A 23,805-nucleotide genomic window follows, 5' to 3' on the forward strand; every position below is an offset into this window, starting at 1 on the left:
AGGCTAGATTTTTGCAAAAGTAAAATAATTTAAATAGAATTAGTCTTTCACTAGGATTTTTATTAATACATTTTCCTCCATGATAAAGTTCTTCATTAGCCTGCCAGAATTTAAGCAGTGAGTAACTTCACACCATTGAGTAATCCCCTTAAATTCATATACCATAATTCTTCATGTTACGTGTTTGTATGACCTAGATAAAGAAAGAGATTTAAAGCAGATAGGACAGTTCTTTATCATTAAAACATTTGTGTTAGAGAGCAATCCTTTCTGTGTTTAAAAAATGAATATAGTAGTGTTATGTTGCAGAATTGTTGAGTAAAATCATTGTTACCATTTGGCATAGATGTGTCTGCAACTCATTCAGTGTAGTTTGGGGCAATCAATAGCTTTCCAAGACATTTTTCATTTTTTCTCTGCAGATGGTGATTAATTTCTTCTTTTTCATTTGGCACTTGCAGTGAAACCTTATTGAACGTTACAGGTTTCTCTTTAAGAAAAACATATATAAATGAGCAGAATGTTAATTAGGATTATACTGATTTGTTGCCTCCAGCTGGCTGTGAAGGTCATACTGGCTTATATTTTACACTCAAAGCAATGTTTTTCTTAAGCAAACATGACAACTTAAGGGAACTGAAAAAGGCTGTAACATGAGTCTATTTAGGCTTCTATCCTATTTTATTTACTTTAATAATTACATACTCTATATTATTTCAATAAATAATTTTTTTAAAAAAATCATGTGCCACTATATAAAACTAGACAAATTCCAGGCTTAAAAAGACCAGGGTGACTATGAATATATAGTCAGGTTCTTTGTGGTAGCTTCACAAGATCTCAGATAAGGGGCTGGAGGTTCCTGCAAACCTAGTGACTTGGGTCTCAGTGGGATGAGTGGGTGTTGCACGTGGAGGCACGAAAGCCAGCTGAGTACAGACATGTCGAGACTTCACCCAAGGGTAAAATGCAGAGTTGGGCCGTGGAGCTGGCAGAGGGATCCTCTGCCATTGCAGCTCCTCCTGGCTTCTACGCTTTGATTTAGCAAGGAAGCAGACCAGACCCTTGGCCTCTATGCATGCTGCTAGCCAACTGATGGCATTTCCTCATAGCAGATCCCCAGCCATTTTTTGACAGTTCTGTGTCACAAAGGTTGTAGGATTTCCCTGAGACATTGGAGGAAAACTTGCCACTCGTTTGGCGTTGACTGTACAATAATGACAGGCCAGTTAAATACCTATCCTTCCAATCAGCCAGGTAAGGACTATTATATGCTTGCACAGTAAAAATGAAAAACAAGTAATACCCTGTTGCAAAAGCAAGGAAGCATGCTCACAAATACGGACGTCTCTCGTCATACTTACAGCTCCCGTGCTTTGGCAAGCACATGAAGAATGTCTATATATCTGCATACCCACTTTTAATAAAAGCCTTAATATAAACAGCAAATGTCTTAATATAGGCAGTACTTGAACTTTTCTTTTTTGCAGCTGACATGAACCAGGTCTTTAGAAAGGCTGTGAGTCCTGGTATAGTGCATCCAAAGGCCAGCCTCTGATATTCTTCCTCCCTGTAGTATTCCCAAGGTTGTTCACAGATATCAGTGTAAACCATGTAATTATAAAACAAGGGACTGGAAGGTCTTCTGCAGGATATTATAGCACATAATCCTTGGGTATATTTCTTACAGTTCTCTAAAAGTTAAAGTTCTTGCCTCAAGTAACAATTAGAAAATTTTGCTCCAAAAATTTGTCTCATTTTTACCTTAGGATCCCTCAGCATCACTTAAATAGCTTTTCTTGCACTCTGCTTTTAACTCATCTGAAAGATTATAGACAACAATTCTGTTCCTCTCACTTTTTGTTTAGATAAGGCTAGACTCCCAAGCCAGTATCTTTTTCTCTCTGCTCATGAGACTGGCTCATCATTTCTCATACCAGCGTAGCGCTGCTTCATTGCGTCTCTTTGAGCTTATCGTTCTTGAATGAGGATGGCATGAACAATACACAATATTTAGATGATGTCCTGTAGTATCATATACAATGACATGAACAACTGGATTTCCCATCATTTCTGGAAACATCTCACTTAGTACAACCTAAGATTGCCTTTGGTTTTTGTATGGTCTCAGCCTGTTGATAGCCTGTAGTCAGTGAAAGTTTAGCTACTGCATATTCAGCTATTTCTTACTCTCTGTTGCTTTCAGCCTCCAAGTTCTCAGTTTTCAGCAGAGCATTTTGTTGTTAGTGCACAGCCTTACATTTTATAGTCTTACCTGTTCCTCCATTTCTATTTGTGCACTGTGAAGGTTGTCCACTAACAATTTAATCACCTCCAGGTGATCCAGTCAAATGGATCATTACTTTCAGTGTTTAAAAAATTGCATCAGTTCCAGTTTTATTTTATAGTTTAGTGGCCAACCACTGGATTTCAATAGACTTCTGGAAGACAGTGGAAAGAACTCCCTTGAATCATGTCTTTGTCAGTGTAACATCCTGCATATTGCAGTATTGCCAGCCGTAGGAGGTAAAAAAAAGTATGAATCAGTGCCAAAATATGGTAAGATTATTTTTTTATTTAAAGAAATTCAATATAGAGTGCCTTTTCTAGTCAGTATTTTTTCACTTACTGCTTTCACAGCTTCCTTCAAAATAAAAATAAAGCCCAGTAACGCAGTTATACTAAACATGAAAAAAAGGAAGCTATTCATTTAGAATGGGAAGAGATAAACAAAGCGTGATGGTTTTAATACAACATACTGTATATTGAAAGAGTATTGCATCTATACTCATTTTAAGATGAACCTGTGTATTTGTTGGAAGTGAGTAAGAAGTCTTGAATCACAGCCTCAATATAAAATTTGGTTTGTTAACAATAGTACATAGCACTAAGTATTTTATTACTCATTTTATTACTTGTCAAGTACTGACTATTTGTGCTTGATGACGCTCATGATTACACAACACAGTAATTGGTTAAGAGTTTTGTGTAGAGATGGAAAACAATTGCTAAAAGCAATTGAGATATTACTGCAGTATGATGTATTATTAATGATGAAGGCAGAAATTTTTTTTCTTGCTTTCAGCAGGGTTTCCAAGGACTGCTGAAGGGAGTGCAAACAGTTGGTGCCCCTCTGAGGAGCATGCAATATCAGGGAGAAGATCTCCTGCAGGTCTGCGGTGCTCAGGCTGAGAGCAGCCATGCCTGGAAGGACTTTGAGATCAGGGGTTACCCAAAGCCATAAAATACCTTAGCAAAGTTATTTGTCACTCATTGACAAGGTGGGAGAAACAGCACAACTGCACTTGAGATAAGGCACTTGGCTAATTTCATTTCTCCCGTGGATTTCTTGGGTTACCTCCGGCAGATAACAACACCTTTTACTGTTTGCAGTGCAAACCTGTTCAGTACTGCGGTGCTTTCTGGGTGTTATGGATCTGCTCTTCCCCAGATGTGCTGGGAGTTGGCTGGGTGGAAAGACCTCCTTGTTTCTCAGGAGGTCTGAAACTTGCTGCACGCAGTGCAAGAGCGTAGCAAGGTCATACTCAGCTTTTCCCTGTGCATAAGTGTAAAAGAGATGTCAGCCTTGGTGCATAAGGGACCTCAGTCTGTAGCTTTTTTTGGCTCCCTTACCCCCTTGGGATGGAACGTGCATCCAAGAGAGTGGTTGTCACACAGCAGGGCTTTCTGGCACCCACAGCCCCTTGTGTGCTTGCTGCAGCCCCTCTTCTTGACTCCAGTGACCACAGACTGTAGTCCAGCATCCTATTCCCCAGTTCCCGGTCTGTCTCTCCAGGTCCCTGAACGGCACTGCTAGCAGGAATAGCTGTAGCAGTAGGGCTTGGGCTGTTTGACCTGTATTTGCCCCCTTTAGCCTGTTTAGCACTTCAAAGGACCACTCCCCTCTCCCAGCCATGTTACTGACATAACAGGTCTGTGTTCCCTGACACAAATTTCACTGATTTTCACTGGCCTCCCATGAGACCTACGCTGCTCCTTCCTCAGTTTTCTATCCGTAAAATACTTCCTTTACTGAGAGTGATTTTCAGCCTAAGTCCACAAGAGTTGGTGGGCTTTTGGCTACTGTGTTAATCCAATCAAGGGATGTCTATAACAACAGTTGTCCTATGGTTTCTGGTCTGCACTGTGAAATTTTGGTAGTTTATGGCAGAAGTCTTCAGTTTAGATTTGGGAAGACATCCCCAAGAAAATTAGTCCCCACAGTACTTATTGATTTAGTAAGCCTAAGAATATCTTTGCAATGGAGGCACAGAAAAATACTGTGAATAAAACCTAGTTGATGAACATAAGCAAAGATGGCTTGTTCTGTAGTGAAAAGTACATTGGTTCTTTTGGGGATCCACATATCACATAGACCTTGACCTGCATGCATTCATCCCATGTGTGCATCCCAGCTCATCCATACATGAGTGAGAAGCACAATTACGTTTGACTTCCTTATGGAGCAGGAGAACTGTGAGTTCCTGAGTTCTGACAGCTTCAGCCCAGAAAGCAAGCAGCCAGAGCAGGACAGGCAGACTTCCACTTTCCTTATGACTAGGGGCAGGTGAAATAATAACTTGCCTGCATTTTGTGTTTTTGTCTTTGAAAAAACTGGTTTTATGTTTCCCAGCGAGACAGAAGTTCTCAAGGTTCAAGTGCACAGGCAGTTGGAAGTATTATTCATGTTTTACACATTTTGATTAAAAGTGAAATGAAAGTGAAATGGCTTGGCAGGCAGGGAGATTAGCCACTTCACAGCTTCCTGTGGACATGAGGAGAAAGTGTCGTTAGATCTGTAACCTTGCAAGATACTGAGTTTTCCTGCTTCTTGAAAAAGAAAGGTGAACAAATGTTGTTCTGATTTGGTGATGCTGTTTGTTAGACTACCCTCACACATGGGTATATCACAGCCCAAAGAGAAAAGTGGAGGGGAGTCAGCAGTCCACTGAACACGTTCCTTTCCCATACAGGCTCAAACCCTAGAAAAATGCCAACATAAACATTCCAAAACTTGATATAAAAGTTATCTAAAGATCCTATTTACATTCACTGTTTTACCAGATCAACATTATGATGCGGTGTTGTAAAAAAAGAACAGATACAGGCTCAGATTATACACCTTTGAAGTTTAAAAATCCAAACTTTGGTTTTACAAGTGGTCTCTAGTCTTATGACAGATAGATACAAACACACAGATCTAATTTCCTCTGCAGTCTAGAGTACTCACAAGGGAGACTGTGGGTCTGAATTGCTGGCATGAATTTGTGGGCTGAAAGAGTGTCTCCAAGAGATGTCATTTTGATTTCATCCTAGACCCTGAGCCATGCCTGTGTCTGTTCCCCAGAGCTTGCTTTGACCTCTGCCAGTGTTAGTAAGGTGTTATGAGTATTGGGGATGTCCCTGTGCACAGTCGGTTGCAGGCTCAGTGACCTTATTACTTTCTGAATTTATAAAAAATTACTTCATAAAAGAGGCAGCCCCAATGTTTTACTTAAAGCCACAAGGGGCACTGGTGAATTGTCACTTCTTTGGAAGCTTTAGGCTTTCTTCCGCAGTGCTCCAAGAGATAGTTTATCTGAAATCTCTCTATCTGGCTCTGCATTCTGGCATCTCCTCACATTGACTACATGGCTGTGGGCAAAAAAGAGGTGATAAACACAGCGATGAGAACTGATATCAGGAGCTGCTTTGAAGACACCCTCTCTAACCCTATCTGAGATGGTAGAATTCCTTCTCTGACACAGCTACCAATACAGAAGTATCTTCATCCTATTTTCAGTACGACCCCATGTTTTAAAGGGTATTTTAGCTCCTGTGAATATCAAGTAACAGAACTAAGTGACTGCAGAGCTGAAGCATAAATAGAAAGAGGAACAGGCAGCAGCGAACCGCTGACACTTCAGCTGAGACTTGGCAAGCTGGGCTGGAAATGCTTGTCCCAGCAATACACATCGCACTTGCAGAGTACCTTCATGATCGCCTCTGTGTACAAAGTTTATACTGTCACTGACCTATTTTTTTTTTTTTTTGCTGACAGTGCAAAGGCAAAAGTTAGTGTAAAGGACAATTCATGTAGTTCTGTATTTTCCTGGGTGTGTATATATACACAAACGCCACCATATGCTCACTTATTTTATAATGAATTGGGTCTGCAGCTGACCTGTGAGTTTTAACTTTCAGTGGGAATTACACTTCTAAGTCACTGAGACACTTTGGAAAATGCCATCTTTTAGTAAGATGCCTGTCTACCGTGCTGTAGACAGGTCATACGCTGGCGTTCAGAAAACAGCCAAACTTTGTGACCTCTGGGAGGATACAAAACTATTCTGTTTCCAACAGAAAGGGGCAATTCAACCTGCACCTATGATGTCCCTTGAGAAGAGGTGTGGAAAACCCATGCTCTTTAGCCACCGTGAATTGTCCTCAACTTTGGCAAGGTATTTTTTTCTGTCCATATATTTTTGTCACAAAGGGACATTGTGACTTGCTTTACTTGGAAATAAGTAAATCCTTCTCTGACAGAAGTTCCAAATATATGAAGCTTGTGAATGAATTTGAAGATGGCAGAAACCACCTGCAATGCCTTTTCCCTCTGCATATCACTGTTAATTTTCAAGGGATCTAATATGGTTTTGTTCAGAGTTTACCTTAAGGTGATAAAGCTGTAGTACTTCGGTGTATGCTGACTGGCAGTGCTCAAGCTGAGATAGTCACTGAAACCAAGGGTATATGCTAAAGCGAGGTGTAACGCAGGAGTAACCCATGAGTGTGCTGGAACTCATCAGCGGCGGTTGAGCACTCTGGGGCAGGACGTGCTTCGTGCCATGACTAATTATAACATCAGTGTATATTGTTCAGTAATTAGTAAATTCTGCTAAGAATCTCCATTTTAAATGGTCTCTTCACTGGCATTTTGCTCTTCCATTAAAAAAAAGTCATTCTATAATGATGCATTCTGTGATATATATGATATATATGCATATATATAATATATATGATATATATCATGACCTATGATATGTACAAATAGATATAATACAAATTATTACTCATTTGTGTATATATGATATATTTCTATATATATCATATATATACAAATACATATGCACATGTATATACACACATATATACACATATATATGTGTGTGTGTGTGTGTGTATGATTGCTTCAGGAAGGTATCTCACTAGTTAAAAGAGGTGAATGAGTGAAGCACAATATGAAAGCCTTCATACCATGTTGTCTATCGAGTGTCAGGAACCAACCTGTTCCCTGCACATTTTTACTGAGCCTTGCTAGGATAAACATAGGGACTATATAGGATGTACTAGGGAATGGTAGAGGAATTATTCAGAAAATTACCAAGAAGAGCAGGAGGCTTTTTGTCTTTTCATGCATAGAAATCAGGACTGGATGGTGTTCTGCAAGATCTATGTTAGCCAAGCAGAAACTACTAGACTTAATAGAGGGAAATAGCTGAGTGAGTTATTTGGACTGTGGTCCAGTTAGTGACATCGTTACTGTCTTCAGCCAGCATGCTGGTCTTTTCTGGGGCTTAAAAGGAAAGCTAGACTCTTGTGCAGGCACTGCCTTTGCAAAATCCTTACCCATTGGTTCAGAAAAAGATGCAAGAAACTTCAAAATGCACCATTTCCCTGGTGGAAAACAAAATGCAAGTTTCATGCAGCTGCGAGAGCGATTTCTTCCCAAGTTAGTGCCTGATTCTTCATTTCTAGGCAAAGATTTTGATTTTTCCATTATCATGACTTTTCTGACAGTTGGCAAAGAAAATGCCTAACGGCCTCTCAGCAAATAACATTGTTCCTGATTAACTCTGAACACATTTACTGAAGAACAGGAGCAGAGTGTTCCAGGTTAGCCCGGTCCGTGCTATGCAGGGGGAAGGCACTTCTATTTGGAGTAAGAGTCCCTGCATGTTGTTAACTGGGAGCAACTCCTGTTTAGACAAGCCCCCAGGAAAACTGTTCTGGCACGCACGCATGCAAATACAGACTGTCTTTATTTGTTGTAAGCATGAATAAGAGCCACGGATATCAATTTGTAAATATTAAAGGGTTGCATATGCCTGTTACAGTTCACAGACAATTGCTCAAATGCTTTAGTTCTCACATTGTTTTCTGCAGGTAGGCGACACTGTGGCCCCAAGTGCCAAATCTGGCAGGTAGTCTCGAATAATATAGGGAATTACATACGGATGATACACTGGTGTGCACGAGATTGTTTTCTGGTCTCAAGCTGTTAAGTTGTAGAAAGAGGCACAACTTTTCAAAGGCTTGTTGAATCAAAGTGTCCCCCCATCACCCCTTGTTGTCTGCCCTCTCTCTTCTCCCCTTTCTCCCCTCAAACTGGTCAGGGTTTGTCAGTGAGCTCATTGTCCTCTTGAGAAAAACTTCTCGCGAGAGAAATGTGACTGGTGTCAGGTTAGGTCTTTCCCAGTCATCATGCAGACTAGCTGACGAAAAGTGATTAACACTACTTAAAGGGAAAGTATCAAGGTCTTTTGGTGAGAAGCTTGTTTCCCAATGCCAAGGGATAAAGAATTTACCACTTCACTTGAGCGTTGGTTCCAGTGTATAATTTCATTCACCGCTACATTTTTTTCCTTTTTATCCCATTTGATTTGGCTCCTGATAAATATTTCTGAACACAGACACATTTTTAGAATTCCTGCCTAAACTTTTGATTTGCATACTGCAATATATACTCAATAACTTTACCTGAGGCTTTTATATTTGTAGTTTACGCTAGGTACAATTTCAATTTATTGAGCTACTTCTCCTCCATACAGTTTGATTTTTAGCAGGTTTGTAGACGTGAGGGAGCCCTGACAGAGAGAACAGCGTACAACACCAAGGAGAAAATCTGAGTTCCCTTTCTGTTCTTTATTCCAAATAAATTAGCCTGGACATAATTCAGTATGGATACAATTGCTACAGACTGCGGAAAAAGTTCCCACTTCCATCTGGAAATTGTGGATGAATTTGGGTTTTCAGGTTTCTTGAGGCTTACGTGGCCATGCTCTGTTTGACTGCATGATTTTGTAACCTCTTCGCAAATTTGGATCCACTTTAGCAAGTGGGTGGAGATAGATAATTAAGATAATGAGATTTCTATGGGTTTTATGAATATAGGCAAAAAGGTATATAGAGAGACCCTATAAATGCTCTGAGTGAGGAAAAAGGTTGTAGTGGGAACCCATGTCTTTTGACATGACAGAGAACTTGAAATATTTGTAAGCCCACCAACTGCAGGAAAGCCTTCAGTCAGAATTTAAGACATACTCACTTCTGGGGCTCTTGGCTACTGGCTTGTTTGTGGAATGCCAGACCAGTCCTGGCACACTCCTACGCGGCGTTTGGACAAAGAATTTCATGGAAGAGGGTTTCCCTCTTGTATCAGATGAACTCCATCCATTTAGACTTACACTGATGACTGAAAGCTGGGTTGAGCTGTCTGCATATGTATTATACGCTCTTTTCATATTTTTGTTCTTGCAGATTATTGTGCGACAGAAAACTGGATAAACATTAACAGAACCTGGAATATATTTTAAATGTAAAGCTCAGTCAGACATACTGATAATTGCACGTTCTATAATCAAAACTGTGTAGGCTTTTCTTTCAAAGTATGGCAACGGCTGTTAGAGCACATCTGGAAAATATGCTTTAAGCAAAGGTATTTTAGCTCAGAGAATTTCACAGTGCATGGGATATTTACCAGCACTTCTTTCCAGAATACTAATCTGATTTATCAGTATTTTTAGTATAAAAGTCTTCATTTTTTTATGATGTTTGCAAAGCTGGTTTTGAATTCATATCACAGATTGGCCATTCCAGTGTAGTTCAAGGCTAAATGCTACAAAACAAAAACATTGCTTTGCTACTATTTTTAGGTAGAAGCCTACGTAAGCCTTATCTAAAGCTCTAATAATATTTTCTTCACCGATTTCAGCCAAATATTTTCCCTTGCTTTGATTCTAAAGAGAAATAATTGTTTCATACTGGAATGACATTGAGAGGTAAATTGGTTGGACTCTTGCTCTGTGCTTCTTGAGGCTCATGTTAACGGCCTTCTGTGCTATCGCCCTCTCTAGAAAATAGAGATAGTTGTACCCCCTGCAATTATTATAGTGTTACTGAGAACTTCTTTGAAGTCAGTGAGAGTGTTTACAAGGTAGGATCCTGGCCGCTTGGAAATGAACGGCAATATTTCTGTTTGTGACAGGAGCCCAAGCGTTGTGGTTTCTACGCTTTCTTCAGAACTGTTGAATAGACATGGCACTACAAAAACAGAATTATTAAAATTATTAATTAAAATGGAAGCAAGAAAGCAGAAAACTTAAATAAACTTCAAAAAACCTCTATCCATTAGTTTATTTATAATGTTACACATTTTGTTTATTTGGAAAAAAATTACTAAAAATAAAGATGCAGAATCCCAGAACCTTTACTAACAAGGTAATACTCTAATCAGAATCTTGCATTCTGACACAAGTGTCTCAAAACTAGCCAACCAACTTGCTTTCAAGATGATGGGGGAGATTTTGCAGATAAATAGCATTTACCAACAGTTCCCCAAGTGAGAAATCAGTTCTCCTTCATTTGGAGTAGGAGGCAACTATTTTATGCTAGATAACATTGTGTTGGAACAGCTTTGCGCCTGAGTTTTAAATCATAAATGCTATGCTTGTTGCGCAGCTGGAGGCAAAATGCAGTTACCCAACCAAGGAAGAAACTACAGAAAAAAAAACGGATGAGATGATTAACAAAAAAAAAAATCTACGGCAGTGATACCACAAAATAAAAGAGTAATGTGGAATGTATTAGTGGTAATGTGGGAAAATTAATTCCAAATTATTGACAGTTTAATTGACCTACAGGAAGTATTTTAATGGGCTTAGTATGCTGTGCTGTTCTTCAGTTTTTGATCTTTTCCACTGGGCAGAAAACCAGTTTTTCCAAGTATGGGGTTTAAAGTTGTAACAAATGGTTGCTGTGGATTGCCTGGTGGTCAGACGCCAGTGCTCGACGTGTGACTGAGTCTCTTCCTCTTCCATCCAACACCTGCAAAGCCCATCCTGTGAGCAGGGCTTGGGTGCCTCTGCTCCACTCTTGTCCCAATCTTGCTAGTTACAGAGGCTTTTTGCAAATAATATTCACAAGGTGATTTGACCCCCAGGCTCCGACTGCATGAAGAAAAGGTCATTAAAGATCGGCGGCACCACCTCAAGACATACCCAAACTGCTTCGTTGCCAAAGAGCTGATCGACTGGCTGATTGACCATAAAGAGGCCTCCGACCGAGAGACGGCAATTAAACTGGTGCAGAAATTACTGGATCACAGCATTGTCCACCATGGTAAGTGCAACATCAGCTGCTAAAAAGTTCTAAGCTAAATTTTATTGACTGCTGTGAAACAAAGGGAACCCCCACTCCTGCTCTTCAACCAAGTAGAGGACAGATAGGATCCTTTCCCTGCCAGAAAGGGAGCATCTGCCTTGAACTGTGCTGCTCCGCAAGGTCCCCTGTGTTCCGAGGGACACGGAGAGGCTGAAGAGGTGTGGAGGGATGTTCCCCATGTGTACAGGGGGGGAATTTACTGGAGACTGTGCTGCTGCTTCCCTGCCTCCAGAGGAGCCCCAGCTGGATCCTGTCCCCTCTCTCCCCGCTGCCCTCACCTCCCTGCTCCCCAGAGCACAGTTTTCCAGCTGAAAAACCCATCTGAAAAATCAGCCGGCAAAAAAAGATCATTTTTCTCACGTGGATTAGTTCTCTGGCCCTGTCCCTCACACCAGCTGCACAAACATTAGTGCTGGTACAGCTGCAAGAAAGTTAGTGGTCCGACTGTGCCCTGATTAATTTTCTCCTAAACTTGTTGTCTGTTTGAGATCTGTTCCTTTCAGCTTCTTGAATAACAATTTACGCTGATGAAAAGGAGACTTCCAATTCAGTGGTAGCATTTAGTTGCCTTTTGGTGCACAAAAAGGCTAGGAAGCACACAAACAAAGAAGATCCAAGGCCTTGATTTCAAGCATATAGTATTACCCGTTTAAAAAAGGCAAAATGTACCATTTGTTTCTTTTTTAAGAGAAAACAGAGCAACTGCGAACAGACGAATGTTGACTTTATGCAGGGGTCACTATATGCAGCAATACTGCTGCTATCTGCGATACATTAACAACACCTTAATTAAAGGAAGAAATGCACATATTGAATGAGTGCCACTTCTACAGCTTCTGCTCAGCAATTAAATTAAAATTCTGGGTTGTTATGGAAACTGGGACTCACGATAGATAGTTAAAGAATAAAGTAATTATAGGGTTTTCAAATCTGACTACTTAATCCTCTATTGAGAAAATGTCAGTGAAGAGTTGCGTGGATGCCTGAGTGACTTAATTTAATTGAGCAATAGATGTTTTATTGCTGAATGCTTGTTTAAAGCTTTAACAACCTTCAAATGTTTTCTACCTCAGGATCCAATTGCACACTGTAACTTCCATACAAATTTTACGTATATGTGTGTATATATTACACATAGAGCAGGTGTTTCTTAAAAAAATTAATGTTTGCACTGAAATGTAATGAATTCGTTTGCGAAGTGAGCTAGGGCAAATTCGGAGAGGTTCAATCAGGTTCTGCAGGATGCTCAGAGCATCCTTTCAACTCCCGTGTCAAGTGAAAGTGGTACCAGTTCCTGCTTCTCTGGTGCAGAAGGTGAGCCCATGTATGTGGGCTGACAACTCTGCTAGGAGCAGCTTGGTTGGGATATCTTTCTCATTAATTTATGCCCTTGCTGGAGCTCTGTTCTGCATTTACAGGAGCCCATTGTCAGCTGCTCTCTTATAAACCTTAAAATTTAGCATTTTGCATTGTGCTGCTGTTGTACCTACCATTTGCTAGCTGGCATGGCGGAGCAGTTGGGACGATTTTAAGAGGGCAGAAGGCTTTGATTTTGACTGTTTCTGCAGTGAGTCTCAAGTTTCCTACAGCATCACTCAACTGATACAAGTAACTTTAAGAAGTTTGCCAATCCTTAAATTATTGGGTGTTCCACACTGGTGGCCTTTTAACCAAGCTAACAGACTATTTTCATCAAAAGGTTTTCCAGGTATATAGGAGATGGATGCTTTTTTGCTCTTTATGTTCACAGTAATACTCACAAAACTGATGAACACCTATCCCCCTCACCTAGAAATTTGGTTACCTGTCTGAAAGTTTTCTCCAGCCTTTCATCAGTTATTAGAACTGAATAAAGTTGTATGCTCACAAATACAGGGGGTTAGGCTCCATACGTGCTTGCTTTGAAGTTCAGCAGTGATACCTGCTAAATGGATCCTCAACTCCTTAACATCCCTATGAAAATTTTTTTATTTTACCTTTCAGTCTGTGATGAGCATAAGGAATTCAAGGATGTCAAACTGTTCTACCGCTTCAGAAAAGATGACGGGACGTTTCCACTGGACAATGAGGTGAAGGTCTTCATGAGAGGACAAAGACTGTATGAAAAGTATGTTGCTTTCAGTATCCATAATGTGTTGCTAATAGTACCACAGGAGGCAAATGATACTTGTTAATCTATTTTTGAATAGTCAGAGTCTTTCAAATCATGCAAGAGTGGGTCTGGGTAATCCCGTGACTCTGTTTGGTAACCCTTCTCTCTCTTTCCCATTTCCCTTTCACTTTTCTACCGTGTTCACTTGTAGCATTTTGTTTAAAATGAAATTGCATTTTCTTATGTTCGGGGTTGTAAATACATCCTGTATGAGAACCCAATGTAAATTTAAGCCCTTGAACTCTACTCTGTAAAAATAATTACTAATGGATGATTTGTCATGTAAAATTGTAATCACAAGACCTAAACCTTTAGTACATCAACATGTACTGAACGAGTGGCTACATATCTGTTGAGACTCCTTATCTTCACCAGGAGGTATGATTTTAAATAATAGGTGAAATTAATCTTCAGTGTTCCAGTCTGCAAAGCTTCTACATCAGAATGGTTATATTAAATGTAGTTTCAAAAAAATCCCAGCCAAGAACATCTAATTAAGATTTGAAACAGATGATTATGCTGAGATACTGAATATCCCACTGGATTACTTCCGTCAAATAACTAGGCAGCTTAAGCGTACTTCCCAATCTATAATTAATGACATTTTTATTCAGGATGTAGAGATTGTGACATGGTACTTTCAAGAAGAGTGAATAAAATGCATGTTGGCATATGCTACAAACTAACGCGAAAGTTGTGATATGTTATTTGCCAAAAAGCTTGAAGTATTGCTCCAGACTGAATCCCCCCCACTCTCCTGCTTGGTTAGAGCAGAAGCATACAGCAGCTGGGAGAGATGCTGTGCCTTCTGGCTGGAGTAATTTTGCTTCCCTCTTAGAATAAAGCACTCAGGACAATCCCAACTTTAAAAGCTGGTGATAAATACTGTTTTCAAGGTTAGAAGGCTCTGAAGGTCCATTTGGTGAAAGAGCAATTAAACTGAAATATAAACCAATAATTGTAAATGCCACTCCTTTTGTTGCACCCATCATATAAAATTGCCTGACACTCAGTAACTGTGACTATTTAAAGTAAAAAAAATAATTGTATAAGACACAAGAAAATACACCACTGGAAAAAATCCTTCATTGGATGCATTGGAACAGATGAATTGAATCACTCATCTCCAAAATCTCCTGTGACTTACTAAGCACAGTGTTTGCTCCTTTAAACTCTGTAACATGCAGTGCCTGCAAGCCTGGCCCATACTATCAAAAAACGGTCGGTGTGTCTATAGTAGCAAACCTTTTTTTCTATTTGTTGTCTATATTTCTATTTCTATTCTGTGAGAAAAATCATTCTTTGTTGGTGAGGCTGATAACAGTCCTCTGAATGAAAGGAGCCATGGTGGGAAGGACTCTGTTCTGCCAGTGTCTGCTTCCATCCCCATTTCTCTGTGTGAAGAACTGTCTCCAAACCAATGTCTAGTATCCAGTTTGTCCAACACTGTACTAGCAGAAAAATGTTCATAACAGTATAGATCGTTCTTATCTTGGAAAAGGAGTTAATGCCAAAAGCAGCACCTATATCTAAATATAACTGCATCCTCATGAGGTGATTGCTCCTAGGCAACGTATCTAAAGGGTTCAGAAACTTTTAAAACCAGCCCTGAGTGCTAAATATAGTATAGATTAAAAATACATGGCCTTTCAAAACCAGTCTGTGACAGTCAAAACTAGTCAAAATTCTCCATGGATCACTGGAAATATTTCATATTCATGGGAGATAAGAACACATACCTGAGGTATCTGGGCTTCACTTTGTTGGTTGCAGCAAATCCAGTGTGCAGAGCACTCGGATTTCGTTAGGTCCCTTGTCCATGCACGCTTATTAGCCACACCTTCACAGTTTCATTGGATGCATTTTAAACTCAAAATCTAATACTGAAAGTCAGACTACTACAGAAAGAGTTCTGCAATGAGATGTGTGCATGTGTAATATATCTGTTGTATCAGTTTGCTTATAGTGTTGAGAAAGAAAATATGAATTCAGTGCAATTCAAATAGTTATTAAATGGCAACAACTGGAGAAAAGTATTCATGCAGAGACGTGAAATCACTTACCAGTATATTCAACTTGTTTATCAAAATGCCTGTTGGCCTAATTTCAAGAGAAATGCAACTATGCCAAAGGAAATCTGAATCCAACATATTTTAAAAATCTGTGTCTAATTTTGTAGATGCTGTTGATCTTCACTAGGCTTTGCTAGTTTAAGATAGATATTATAATGCTATTTCCTGCCCTCTCCACGCACTGCATTAGGGCTGGTGTACCGTTACATTCAGAAGCCAGTGTAGTTTGTGCTTGCCAAAAATTGCAGACGTTAGCCAACAGCAGTCCATGCAGATTGGTACCCTCAATGGGTAAAATGAGCAAAATGCTTTAGGAGGATCAGCAGGTTGTTGCATGGGCAGAGGAATGGATGCATTAGGCAGGTTCCCTGCATTCAGACAGCTGTTTCGGGTAAACGCCCTGTGCTCTGCCCTGGGACACGGGAACATTAGGTCTGTCCCCATGGTGAGGAGCTCCCTTTCCCTGTCTCCCTTCTGTGTGACCCCAAAGCTTCTTGTACGCTGGATGCTCCTCTCTTGTGGCATTACCTCCTTCACCTACTGTGGATGTCTTCGGTGGCTGTCCTTGTGCCATTAGAAGATTTAAAATCAGTCTCTGACTGTATTCTCCCTTCATTTGCACTGAAAATCATAAATCAGCTCAGATTCCCTGCACATCATTGCAAACTTTGGTAATCTTTTCTGTGAACATGCTTTGAGTTTCAAGTTTATAACTAGAGATGAAACCTACTGGTTTTCCTACAGCTTTACCTGAAAATTGTTGAATAGTTTATCAGATCCAAAGATGGTATATCAGTTTTCATACTCTATAGGACTAACCAAATAGATCAAATGAGATAAACATGTTTCCTGTTCAACAAAACCCTCCCTGCAAATCTTAAATAAATCCAGCACAGACCTTTCATAGCTTTAAAAAAAAAAATCAAGTTGTGCAGGCATCCTATTTTTATGATATTTGCAATTCTCAGTAGGTTTTGGTCAGGCACACAGGATTGTTGTGTTTCTGGTGCAGTCAACTTAAAGAGCTATAAGTCATCTCATGACGTTGACTTCCACTGAGATTTTTCAACCAGATTTCACAGTGAAAGAAGTGCAGATTTATGGTTTTAATTTCAGGAAATCATTCAGATAATTTTGAGACTGCGTTCTTTGAATCACTTTCATTTTAACTCATCAGTGGTTAATTCAAATTTATCCTCTGGTGCAGTTATTTAGATAAAAGAAGGTTAAAATTTTCTTTTGAAAAGGGTTTGAATGTCAGTGTTTGGATAAATACATTCCCTTAATGCAGGGTAACACCAGTTTTAGCAAATAATATGTTTTCACATGAATGGCCTCATGTTTTTTTGAAACAAGGAGAAAATGGAAGAGATAGAGGCAGTTTCCGATTCTGCCTAATGAAAGGCCAGGTTTTTGGCTGATGTAAATTGGTACAGCTTTGTTGAGAGCTGTGGAGTTACAGTGATTTACTTCAGTGAGTGATGTCAATCTATGGATTGTTGTTTCTAGGTTTGTTAAACTGTCTATTTGTCGTGTCTGTTTGTTCACAAGTCCAAATCCTTTGCAGTGCTATTCTGGGCACATGCAGAAGGGTGTGAAATGTCAAGCTGAGTGTTTTTCCACTTGATATTTTTCCAAATTTCTTTTGTGTCTCTGTAAAAATCTAATGATGAGCATCTCTTTTTCAAAGACCTCTCTATCTGCAACTTCAATGAGCTGGTCAACTAATTACAGACTCATCAAAGAACAATTAACACAATCCTAAGGATGTTTTATTAGGTGCCCGCAGAGCCTGGGTAACCAATTCTGGGTAACCATGCAGCAGATGGTGTGAAAAGACACGAGCTTTGGGTTGGGTTTTTTTTTCTGGGGTGAAAAAAGCCTGGTGAACGGGACGCATTTGAAGATGGTCCCTTGAAGCTCTGTGTGTATTAGATGTGGTTAGTCTGGGACAAAATGTTGCCTTGCATGCAGACGCTTGTAAATCAAAATATGAAAAAGAATAAAGTCTTTGCAAGACTTCTGGAGTCAATACCTTGTCCCCTGTGGCACATGCTCTTGCTTTTGGCCTCATCCCTGACTTCAGCTAATTTTGATTTTCTTAGTTCTTACTCAGCTCAGAGGTGCCGGCAATGATGCACCAACATCTAAATGAGCAGTTCATTATATCTGCCACTGACATACAGCTGTGGTTGAGCAGCCTTTGCCTGGTTTGATGATCTGCTGCCTGGTGGTCAGATCCAGTCAGTTCAGGCTTCTGGTTAGCCCTCGTTAAAGTCAAGGGAAGATATCTATATCTTTTGGGTGAAATAACAGGGGCTGGATCCTGTCAAATCTTTTCATTGTCATTTCAAATGAAACTTCTCTCTGTGTTCTTATAGCACAGATTTTTCTGATGCCTCCCAAAGGAGGTGAAGTTATATTCCATGAACTCTGGACATGCTGGACGTTTAAGAAGGAGATGGCCCATGTATAGATTTGCATGAAATTCAAATTTTTGATCAAAAAAAAGTGGGATTCTGTATTAAAAGGGAGTGATTCTCATTTCTTCTTTCAAACTGTCTTCTCTTTCGAACTGTCAATCTTACTTTTGCATTAACAAAACACAGGTTTTTTTTTTCTTGGTTTTTTTTTAATACTGTGTTATTTGTGTAGGTTACTTGAATGGAGAAGAATTTTATTAGTATCTTTAAGCTAGTACATGCCAATTGCTAGGAGATTTAGAGACACCTCAGGATGTTCCTCTGAACTCTGGTGTTACACGGAGCCAGCTGAGACACAGAGACTGAGAGTCAGATGTTAAAATGTCTTCAGGTGTGTAACTCACTGATTGCAGCTGCATCGCTAAGTGTTGGATGCTAAATATTTATCAACCACCCAAATCACAAAACTACCTTTTTTTCTTCCTCTTGAATTTTTCTGCAGATGTTTTAGAGCTTATGGGGAGTTTTCAAAACCATCTAAATGACTTTGGGGCATGGTCCTGCTAGCTGTAAAAATTAATTAGGAATTTTTGAACACGTTAGCCACAATCTGGTGCTTTTAGGCTAATTTTGTTTCAAAGTTGATTATACAATAACTTTTAGAGAAGCTGAAGAACTAAATAGGGGAAACGTGAAACTGAAAAACCTTGTTTTCTTTTAGGGAAAAAACAAGAAAGCATTAACTTCACACAGGGATATAAAGCCCGAAGTTCTTGACTAAGCAGTTATAATTCACATCCTAAGTTTAGACTGATAGCTTCAGGAAAGATTTAGTAAGTCAGTGAAAGGTTCACTTATGTTTGCTTAATATCAGTGAGATTTGCCAGAATAGATCTGAAGTTGCTTTTCTGAAGAGCCATTTTCCCTACCAATTTTTTCCCCCCTATACTAGGCTGATGAGTTCTGAAAATACTCTTCTGCAAGCCAGGGAAGAGGAAGGAGTCAAGTACGAACGGACCTTCGTGGCATCAGAGTTCATTGACTGGCTGATCCAGGAAGGAGAGGCCACGACACGGTCTGAAGCAGAGCAGCTTGGCCGCAGACTTTTGGAGCACGGGATTATACAGCATGGTGAGAAATTTACTGCCAGGTACAAAAGCTACATTTTTTGTAACACTTTCTTCAGGTCAAATCATGTGGAGGGGCTCTTGTCATCTTGGTCATAATATGTCCAAGTTCTAAATAATTTCAGATAGGAGTCTAGGTAACTTTATTTAATAAAAGGGTGGCTTTTTCAAAAGCTCAGTGTACTAGTTCTGAAAATTCTGCCTCAAATGCAGAATACAGCTAGAATTTGGGATTGTATAATAACAACATAAGGATGTGAATGAAAATCAACGCTCCTATGCTTGTGGTAATTAACTTGTAGAACTTATCAGCGATATGTATAATTAGTAGATAGTTTTGTAAGGATCAAGTAGCGATTAGAGCCATAAATAAGCTAAATTCTCTATGTAGAATAAAAATGACAGGTTCTGTATGTCTTCCTACTTGAGGGCAGGAGCAGAGCACAATCTGATGCCAGAAAAGCAGCTTTCCCTCTTGGTCATGTTGCAGAGTCATTCTAGTATGTTTGGGCAAGAAAGAGGATATTGTTTTCAGCTGAAGTGTTATTATATTTGTCCTGGTGGTGTAACTTCTTTGAGGCAGGAATTGAATATTTATTCATGGTCCAGCACAATGTGTCTGGCAGATGCACCTTCACAAAGGATCTCCCTCTGTTAAGGATGGAGGAGACAGAGTTTTCTCTCCATACTGCCCTGAGGGTGAAGAAACGAACACCCCTGGCACTAAACCCCATTTTACATGTTGTCATCATCTACTCTCAGTGCAAGTTGCCTTTCTGTGACCAGGCTTTTTCCACCATAAATGCGTTGCAGTGCCTCTAGGAGTGATGAAGGGATGCCAGGAGATGACAGAACAAGCTGGCAGAAGCTGTTAGCTACGTTGCTTAATGCACAACGGGAATCAGATCTTTGTGATCCCAATGTTGTCACATCAACACCAATTCTGACAGAGAACAAACAATTCACAATATTAACAGGTTAATATACAAGGTGATAGATTGATGAGGTTGCTTGTTGCTTTGTGAGAAAACCTAGTTTTAAGGAATAGAGAAAAATGGGGGTATAAGCGACCTGCACAGTTCCTTCGTGGTTGTAATCATGCTCACATTATCTTTAGCTTCCAACTACTAGGAGCTACTTCTGAATGTTTACAGTAATCAGCTTCCAGTTCTATAATTACCCCTGTGCTTCCTATGATTTATAGGGTGCCAACTGCTTGGAGCTTGATGGACAGAGAAGGTATGCCACCCCTCCTCTTTATAGCAGCAGTGATTTCATTCCTACTTTTACCCAAGCATTTTCTGTGTATTATATACAAGGTGAACTTTCCTTTAAAAAAAAAAATGGAAAAAAAAAACCCCCAGAAGTTAGATTTACTGCTGTTGATGTTTTTGCAGAGGAAATAAAGTCAGGACTTGACATTTGATGCAAAGCTGGATTTACTTTGCTATTGAAATCTTTGCAAAGCTAAGAAAGTCAGGATATAGCTTTTATTGCAGATCAACCATTGTTTCATTAACTAAGGCAAATGCTCAGCAGTGCACCTTGGCAGGGAAATAATTTTGCCCCTGTCAAGCTGGGTTTCTGGGGGTATTCCTGAGCGATGCTGGCCCTGCTCACCTGTATGGATTGCCCTGGCTAGTTTTGCAGATTTATCCCCTGCCCATCCTCTTCTAGAAGTCAAGAGCACATGCAAAGCTCCCTGTTAGAAAGAGGTTTGAAACTCATGAAGTGACTGCAAACGGGGTGCTGGGAATTGGTTGACTGCTGAGGAAGTGGCCTTCTCACTCCGAGGTACCGTCATCTTCCTCACTCAGCTTTTATTGGGGCAAAGATAACTCAGTGGGGATTTCACACTGACTTGATGGGGAAGCTGGAAGTGAAATAAAACTGAATGATGTCCTTGAGATTTATCTTTACAAGTGGACATGCTTTGTGCACACTCCTAAACAGGAAATTTCATTCTCCTCTGGATTTCACTGAAACAATTTGTCTAGATAGTGTTAGAAATATTGATGAAAGTATTAGCAGAATTAACACAGAGCTGGTGCAGGGTTCACCTTAGCAAGTGGATATGATCTGTGCATTTTGAAGGTTTGTGTAATGCTGGCTTCCTCTAAGAAGGGAGCTTGAAATGAGAACTCCCAGTACAGAATTGGGGATATAAACTATAAAATGGCAGGAGTGGTATTCTCTTTTTTCTCCCCGTCTCATTGAATTCTAGGTCCAATTACAAAAAAAAAAAAAACTGTCTCTTAGTACAGTAAATTCATTTCACCATACTAAGCTCCCTTTGTTTTGTATCTCAACAGCAGTACCAAAATGTTACTTGACACTAATTGGCATCCTTGTTGGTAGAACCAGCAGAAAGACTCTTGGCTGTGCAGGAGAGGAGAATAAAACATTTTCCCGCCTTAAAGGCAATCTTTTGCTAGCAGTATTGTTTGCTATCCACAATATGGAATACAATAAAGCTCGCTCTGCTATTCTTATGAAGTATTTATTACCTTGCCTAATGCAATAAAAAGTAATAGAAATAGTTGCATCAAGTTGTCAATCTCAGTAGTAATTTTCCAGCCACAACTGAATTGTGCAATTTATTTTTACTGGTACTGACTTTCATTTCAATTACTCAGAGAAGCTCTATTCTGCAGCTGAGGTACTGTATTCAAAACAGCTTCCTGTCACATTTATCTTCACTTTAATTGGTCAGACACAAACCAGGTTTCATACAGGAAACAAACACTGATGCTAATTTTAAAAAGGAAAACAGCAGTTTAAGAGCAATTGTATAAATGCTGTAAAAACATCAAATGTTTCAGTTTAAAAAAATCTTCCTGATCTCTTTGGGTGTATATAACTATACATACTTCCCCTGCCATACGTGAAAATGATGAAACGTGCTTAAGTGCTGAATTGCTTCCTTCCAAAATCCCACTGGCGCGTACAAATCGTAACCCACAAACCACCATTTTCACGAGTAGGAGCCAGATGTCCTTTCCTATGGACTGGTACCCCCAGGTACTATGGAATAAAAGAAGTATAGGTAGCAGGGTATTATGCACTGTATGTTTCTTGAAGGCTTGTGTTGGTGGTGTAATTGCCAGTAGTTATTCTGCATTTGTGAACACCGATGGTCTTTGCCAGAATATAGGAATAAAGATTGTGCGAAGCATTATAAACACAGTGATGCACGTTCAATAAGGGCAGGGACAAAAGGCGCACAGAACACATTTGTCAGCTGTGGAAAATCCCATTTCTGAGGGTATATAGAGCTTTGTAATATTAATAGATAAGACTTCCCTCCAGGAGACTGGATCTTTCCTAGTTCTTCTTCATATGGAAATGGTGAGACAGATTAGCTACTGTGGTCAAAATTCATGTGCAGCAAGAGAAGAAGGAAGTTCTCTGCCAGCTCCAGGGTAGATCAGACCAAAGCGAGGACGGGCTGGGGGGCAGGCAGAGGAGAGCATGAACATCCGCACACAGTCAGAGCCCTTGCTCAGTCTGGAAAACAGATACTGAGATGTCCAAGGAGGAAAGAGGGTATCTACAGGGCTCTTTCTGGCATCATTTTTTGGCTCATACTTGGTTACGGCACTTGCTGCAGCACTTATTTACCCTGCACCCAGGAGCAGAGCACCACTGACATGACAGGCTAAGTCCTCCTGTCCTCCTCCAAGGACTCGTTGGGTATGGAAGCTGGGGGGATGGAGAAACATCTGCCTGCCTTGCAGAAAGGTTTAAGGTCTGGAATCTCAAGTGATAAATACTTTCCATTTTAAAATCTGGTTAATACTGTTAAGAGGAACCTATAACTTCTTAGGATAGCACCTGCACTTTGCAAGATGAATATTTGCATTTCCTGTGTGGCAGCGACCAAACCATATCACATTTAGAAATACTTTTCAATATGCTGCGGATTGTAAACACGTAGCGATTGCCCTGCACCGCAGACAGTACGGCATGTGCTGCTCTCCCGGTCGAGCCTGTAAGAAACCTAGGTCTGAGCAGTGGCTTTTGCCTTCCTGTGCCAGACCACATTCTCTCTCTTTTGCTGTTGCTATTTTCCCAAGCTGCTACTTACCTTTGACTGCATGCGCTTGGTGTTATTTCCTCTCTGACACACAGGACCTGACATCCCTCCAGCACCTTCCCCAGGCAGTGACCACAGCACGGTTCAGCATGAAGCGGTTGGCATGGCTCTCCACTCTGCTCCAGGGGGGCGGGATGCAGATTCCGAACCTTAGACCAGCAAAGGAACACGTGTGATGGGGTTTGGAAAGGCCATAGACTTTGCTTTCCTGAATGAGTGAGGGGTGGAAAAATCTCTTTTGGAGATGACTTGCTAGCAGGTATCTTCTTTGAAACATTTTATCAGTGCTAGGATTTTATAATGATAGTAAATATGTGGTAAGATGTCCTAGGCATGATATAAGTGTCTTCTGCCCCCACCCCCCTTTAGAATACCTTTCAGCTTTAAAAAGTTTTATAGAGTTAATTGCACTTGGCCAGACCTGGTGCGTTCAAGGCATGCACATGTTCTGCTGGCTTAGCACAGAAGCAGGTGCTTACCACCTCTCAAGAGTTAATCTTTTATCAGCAAAACT

General features: G+C 40.2%; 1 protein-coding gene across 1 annotated transcript in view; it reads left to right on the forward strand.

Moving 5' to 3' along the window:
• The window catches only part of DEPTOR (DEP domain containing MTOR interacting protein), a 78,433-nt gene that overhangs the window by 16,218 nt on the left and 38,410 nt on the right, over window positions 1–23,805 (forward strand). Inside the window, exons 2-4 of the mRNA XM_009277214.1 lie at window positions 11,201–11,379; window positions 13,405–13,528; window positions 19,021–19,199. Coding sequence (XP_009275489.1) covers window positions 11,201–11,379; window positions 13,405–13,528; window positions 19,021–19,199 — 482 coding nt within the window. The remainder of the gene's footprint in view (window positions 1–11,200; window positions 11,380–13,404; window positions 13,529–19,020; window positions 19,200–23,805) is intronic.

This window comes from Aptenodytes forsteri, unplaced genomic scaffold (genome assembly GCF_000699145.1).
Source record: "Aptenodytes forsteri isolate BGI_AS27 unplaced genomic scaffold, ASM69914v1 Scaffold49, whole genome shotgun sequence".
In the NCBI taxonomy this organism is placed as follows: Eukaryota; Metazoa; Chordata; class Aves; order Sphenisciformes; family Spheniscidae; genus Aptenodytes; species Aptenodytes forsteri.